This window comes from Telopea speciosissima, chromosome 10 (genome assembly GCF_018873765.1).
Source record: "Telopea speciosissima isolate NSW1024214 ecotype Mountain lineage chromosome 10, Tspe_v1, whole genome shotgun sequence".
NCBI lineage: Eukaryota > Viridiplantae > Streptophyta > Magnoliopsida > Proteales > Proteaceae > Telopea > Telopea speciosissima.
This window is the reverse complement of record NC_057925.1, coordinates 5073046-5078934: the sequence shown is the minus strand read 5'-3', so window position 1 is coordinate 5078934 and position 5889 is coordinate 5073046. Positions and strand designations below refer to the sequence as shown.

At 37.9% G+C, this 5889-nt stretch overlaps 1 protein-coding gene across 1 annotated transcript; it reads right to left on the bottom strand.

Annotated features, from left to right (window-relative positions):
- Positions 1–1838: 1838 nt before the first annotated feature.
- LOC122643943 (salutaridine reductase-like) lies at positions 1839–5384 on the bottom strand. Its single transcript, XM_043837519.1, has 5 exons — positions 5327–5384; positions 4984–5227; positions 4785–4859; positions 3402–3581; positions 1839–2322 (listed from the first exon to the last, which is right to left on the bottom strand). Exons 1-5 carry the CDS (start codon positions 5359–5361, stop codon positions 1957–1959), a joined length of 900 nt encoding a protein of 299 aa, XP_043693454.1. The 5' UTR covers positions 5362–5384; the 3' UTR covers positions 1839–1956.
- Positions 5385–5889: the final 505 nt, after the last annotated feature.

The window sequence follows — 5889 nt, the reverse complement described above, 5'->3', positions numbered from 1 at the left end:
TGAACTTTTTCCGTTTTTGCCAGTTGTTGGGTTGGGGTTCTTATACGCAAGAATCAGAGACAGACTGTTCCAACTCTGAATGTGGGGTCCACACGCAAAACCCCAAAAATAAACTTGAAAAATTATTACATCCCTTTTGCTTATAAATACGCTCAGCCTCTCTCAGAAGTCTATAACAAAGTCCGATTACTCAGAAGCAAACTTGTGCTTGTGCTTCGCTTTGGTCTCAGATTTTTTTCCATTTCGCAGGTCTCTCGAGAGCTTCGATTTATTTTCTTTGATTCTCATCAATGGCTCAAACCAGCAGTTTCGTGTTCACCGTTCTCCTCTGCGTCGTCGCGATGTTCGCTTCGGTTTCGGCCATGGAGATGGCTCCATCTCCTGCGCCTTCTTTGGAGAAGGGAGCTGGGTTTGCATTGCCGATTTCGAGTGCTATTCTCTGCTTGTCTCTACTCTTGTCTCTCTTCGCTCTCTTGAAGCACTGAGATTGGATTTTAGCTGATGGAGATGATGATTGGAAGATTGTTTTTTTTTGGGGGTGGGGGTGGGGGTGGGGGTGGGGGTTTGGGGGGGGGGGTGTACAGAGACTATCGGATTGATCTTCGTTGGATGGGTTTCTTTTAGTACTTATTTTTCCCTCTTTTGGGTTGTTTTGTTGATAGATCAGAGTATACATATAGTGTGATCGATACCTTTGATTTCCATTGTTTGATTGTATCTGTTCGTAAACAGATTCATGATTCGTAATAAAGATGCATTGGTGATTCTTTTCTTACTTGTTCTACTTTTAGTCGATGGAAGGAATTTTTATTCTAGTATCTCTTTGGGGTAAGCTCAAAGAGTACATTTGAATTGCCATTAATTCACCTTGTTCTTGTTTAAACCATAGTTGCAAAACTAGGTTTTTGATTGAAGCAGAGTTTGATCTGTTGCTCATCTTTCTGAAATCACCTATTTTACTCTATCCAGAAGTTTGAGATAGTACTACATCCTGTTTTTGAGTTCATGGATGATTCTCATCAATGGATGAAGCAGGTCTGGAGTTCTGTCTCATTTGTTAGAATATTATCAATATGTCAGTGTTTTCTGGACTTCTGAGGTAGAGAATTAATGTTTGTTTGCTCTCGTGCTTTTTCATGGTGAACAGCAACAATAAGCAGAAAACTACTTTAGATTGAATAGTAAATATGGAAATTGGTGGAAGAGATATAATGTTATTGAAGCACCCTATAGGTACATAGCTAAGAAGAATAAGAAAACGAAAAGAGATTCTTCAGAAATTTATCTCAAAAAAGATGGGGCTCTGCATAACTGAACACAGAGCATGGCTGTTAAGAAAGAAGGGTGGAAAGGCATTATCTAAGTATAGTAGAATATGCGGCTTTCTGGTTTACTTTTTATGATTTCCATGAGAATCTATAAGATAAAACATCTCCTAGTGTGAATCTTCTGCGTTAATACCAACCAGGTTTGTGAATTTGCAGCTGAAGGGGTATGATACCTCTTGGTGGCAGAGTTTGAAGGGCTCTGTTGTTGCTTCAGTTAAATGACCAATTTTGTCCTTACAATCTTTTCCTTGCTTCAAATGCTTTTATCTGTCTTTGAAAGTTGAGATTTACAAATGTTGTCTCACCTTAAAATCTCGAATTGAAGTCGGAGTAAATTCTTGCTGTGTTTTTCAAGTTCTCCAATTGATGGTAATGGAAAGCAAAGCATATTTGAATAAGTAAAGACTTAAGTTTGAAAGCCATTCCAACTAAGCAAACTAAGAATCTAATAACAAAATCAAATCAATTTAGTACCAATTCTAACCTACTATATTTCATCGTTGCATGGAAAAGAAAAGGCAATTCCAGCATTATTATCTCTCATGAAGATGATCTTGAACAACATTCAAACAAAAGAAGAAGATCTTCATCTCCAACCCCTAACCAGAAAAGAAAATAAAATATTCAATCAAAAGGAAGTCACTTCCTTCTGAAAGAAGAATAGCCCAGTAGGGCCACCATCAATCATCAATGCCAACTTTACAGGACCTGCTGCACCTTCTTCAACAGTAAATTTCCCTGTGTTGTAGTTGAAGTCACTTTTGACGTGACCTGGGCAGACACAATTTATCCGGAATTTGGGTAACTTTTTTGATAGAATCCTTGTGTAGGCGTTCAAAGCTGCTTTGGACATTCTATAGGCACTATAGTCTTGAGTTTCTATTAAACCCTCCTTGAAATCCTTTAGGTACTTGTTCAGTGCTTCATCCACTCTTTCTTCTGTGAGGCCATCACTATCACTTAGCACTTCCTTAGCCCAGGTGAATGCGATGTTCTGCAACAACAGAATTAGAGAAATTATATTCAATTAAAACTGAATTAGCATAGTATCCATACCAACTCATTGAGTAGACCTGAGTTTTGCATGCAACACTACAAAGCAAGGGAAATGGATCATAATTTCAAGTAATAACACTGGATCAGTCTTGGCCAATCTCTTAGAACAGATTTATATAAAAAGATATTAATTGACAGTAGACAATCCAATGTGAAGATCATCACAAATTGACAGCAAGTCATGGTTTCAACAAGGACTTAATATCACTAAAAATTGGAGTGGGAAATCCAAATCATGGAATAGGTTGCAGACCAAGATTATTTCATTGGCATAAGATCTACATATTTTACCAACTAATCAACTGTCATCTCAAGTCCCTACCATCCTTTCATTCTGTTTGATGCAGAATACCCAAACAAGGGAAACAAACCTATACATGATAAGCATATGGTTGAAATAAGCCACAAAATTTGACATAAGAGCCTCTTTACTTATTCTAAGAACTTCCCAACTATCCAATGCTCAAAATGACCAAAGCATCACTTCCATGTAGCAGAACTAGGTGAAAGGGTTTTCACCTTTACGTTCACGTATTTGTTTTGAAAATAAGAAAAGGTGGGAGGGGGGGGGGGGGGAATAGTTTGTCTGCATGCACAATCACATGACTAACCATGTATGAGGCTCTTCCTCTTGGTTTTTTCATGGATTGGTTGCTGTTCTTCGAGCAATTCAAATTAGATTGGACTTTTCTTTATTGCATGACATGTGCAAAGTAAGTTAGCCTCCAAATTATGTGATGAATATATGAGGAGACAGACATCTCCGGTATATTTGAACCCTAACTGAACTACCACATGAAAAAAAAAAAAAAAAGGTTTTGCTTAGATACATGGAATGATGAAATTCAAATAATTGAGGGAAAAGGAAGGATTTAAAAAAAAAAAAAAAACTAAGGAAGAGCTTGGTTAATCCACAGAAGCAAAAGATTTGTTTCACCAATCCTCTAACCTAGATGAAGCAAGGTCTAAGGTGCACCGACCAATATCTCTCTACAAAGTAAGGTTTGTTATCAATACCTCTAGCTTTCCTAGAGAGGAGGAAACATTCACAATTCTCGGTGAATCAGATAACTGAAGGAGAGGAAGAAGTGCTTCAGTCACTCTTTTGGTGCCATAGTAGTTTGCTTGTAGACATTCTTCTGCCATCTCATAAGTTTGCCTTGCCAGTTGGCTAAGTTTAGCTGCCTTAACTTCTTGCTGCATGAGTAGAAACATTTCACCGTAAGTTTTAATCCTTTCCTACTAGGAGTAAGCAAGTTATTCCCCACCCCCCTATTTTTTAATGAATAGAATTCTGAATAGCCCAAGAATATAACCTCTAAAAAAGGCAGTCTAAAAGGCAAAACAAACAAATTTATACGAGAGAACAAACCCAATCGGTTTGATAATAGCAGAAAAAATTCTTAACAAATAACCCAATGTTGAGCAGGTTATTCCACTCTAATAAACTATCATGCCCATAAGAATCCCTAAAAGCAATGTTCTACTGGATCATCGAACTGGGCGATCAGATTGGGTCCAACCAAACTGATCTTTAAAAAGTGATACTCATTGGTTCATGGTCAAAAAGGAATATCAATCAGATAGTTTGAATTACCAACTGCTGGGTGTGAAATATCCCACACCAGTGCCATTTATGAAAACTCCAAAGGGATTTCTTTGTATCTGAATGGCTCAACTCTGTTCTTGAATGGATTTGGATTAATGGCAGTGGCAACCTTTGACTTGGCCAACGTGGGCTGGTCTCAAACATGACTGGCCTGCCCAGTCATTAAATAGGGTGGCTCAAGCATAGGTGCAAGACTTGATGGGATTATGGAGTAGTCCTTCAGCCTCAGACCATGCAAATCCACCCAACTTTCCCAATTACAAACAGTAATAAGCCATTACTTTGCATGATAAGGGTAACAATAGGATGGGTTAAAGTGTTGCCCAAGCCTAGTGATTTGGGTGTGGCACAACTTTCATCTGGTTAGGATTATGGTATTTGCCTAATCTGAGAACTGTTTGATGGATTTTCAAACACTAACACATCCAATTCGAGAACTCTGGAATCTGGACTCATCTTTTCCTCTTATCACTCTGCAACATACTGGAGAGCTATTTCATGGGTTTCTATCAAATATGAGTCTCACAACTAATCATAAACTAGTTAAGACTACAGAGTTCCTTTTTCACTACTATAACCTACAAATCCTAATCTCTCTCTTTCTTTCTGATAAATGGGTTAAACTTAGAGCCTGTAATCATACAAAAAATTTGAACAAAAAATAATTTGATAATTGGTAGGAAACTTGGAGTCTTTTTAACATACCTTGTGAGAAACTCTAGAATATGAAGCACAGATTGTAAAGCTTACAATCACAAACTTAACTACAAAGGAGAGGGTCAGAGACTTACAGAATCATCCACTGCCATTAGGGCTGCGTAAGCATCATCATCTAATTTGACTCCAGAGACACCTGCATTGTTCACCTGGAACAAATTTCAGCTTAAACCATTCAACCAATCTAATCAAGATGCCAGGATTTTCTGCAACTAACTTCTGATGATATTCTATGTAATGATACAGATAAAAAATATGGGATTACAAAGTTACCAAGATATCAAGCTTTCCAAACTGGGTTTTGATGAAATGAGCAAGGGAAGCAATACTAGCAGGGTCCTTCAAATCCAGCTGATGAAAAACCACATCAGGTAATCCAGAACCTTTGAGCTTCTCAACAGCTTCAACACCTTTCTTCTCATCTCTGGCTGTCAAAACCACTGCTGCACCATTGGAGGCTAATTGACGACATATCTCCAATCCAATCCCCTTATTAGCTCCTGTAACAACTGCCAATCTGCAATACAACACTTGGTTAGGATAACTGGTGACAACCTTAAATGGGTTTGGTCAGAAATCCATTAAAGGAAACCCATTAAAGGAGCTGGATCAGTACCTCTTTGATGTAGAATTTGTTTTGGTGTCTGTCATGTTCAATGATGAGAAGTTATGGAGATTTGCTAACCAAATTCTAGGCAAAATGTTAATTCTAGTTGTTCAATGCACCGATATGCTTTTAGGTTTAGGAGTCTATTTATAGAAATGCCAAAGTATTTCCTTTCCAATGATCTTAAATAGTGAAATTTGTGCATTCTTACGATTGCACTAGCATCATTATTGAGAAGTCAATAAACCCAGACCCATGGCTGTCTCAGTTTGATATTTCAAGAAAACTAAATCCATATTGTCCCCATGCATGCAAAGATATTTTTCTCTATGAACTCAGCCGCCAGAATAGGAACTTTGTGCTTTGCTTGCGAGTGCCCTTACATCACTATTAAGAAATTAGTTATACCAGTCAACAAAACATAATATTTTAAGTGGTTTTGGACGGGGTCCATGGATGTCTCACTTGTTTACATCCACCATCCACCCGGGAGAATCAGGGATTTTCCACATTTCCTGAAAAAACTTTCTACAGCACTCTCCACCTCACAAAATATTTCCATTTTTTTGCAA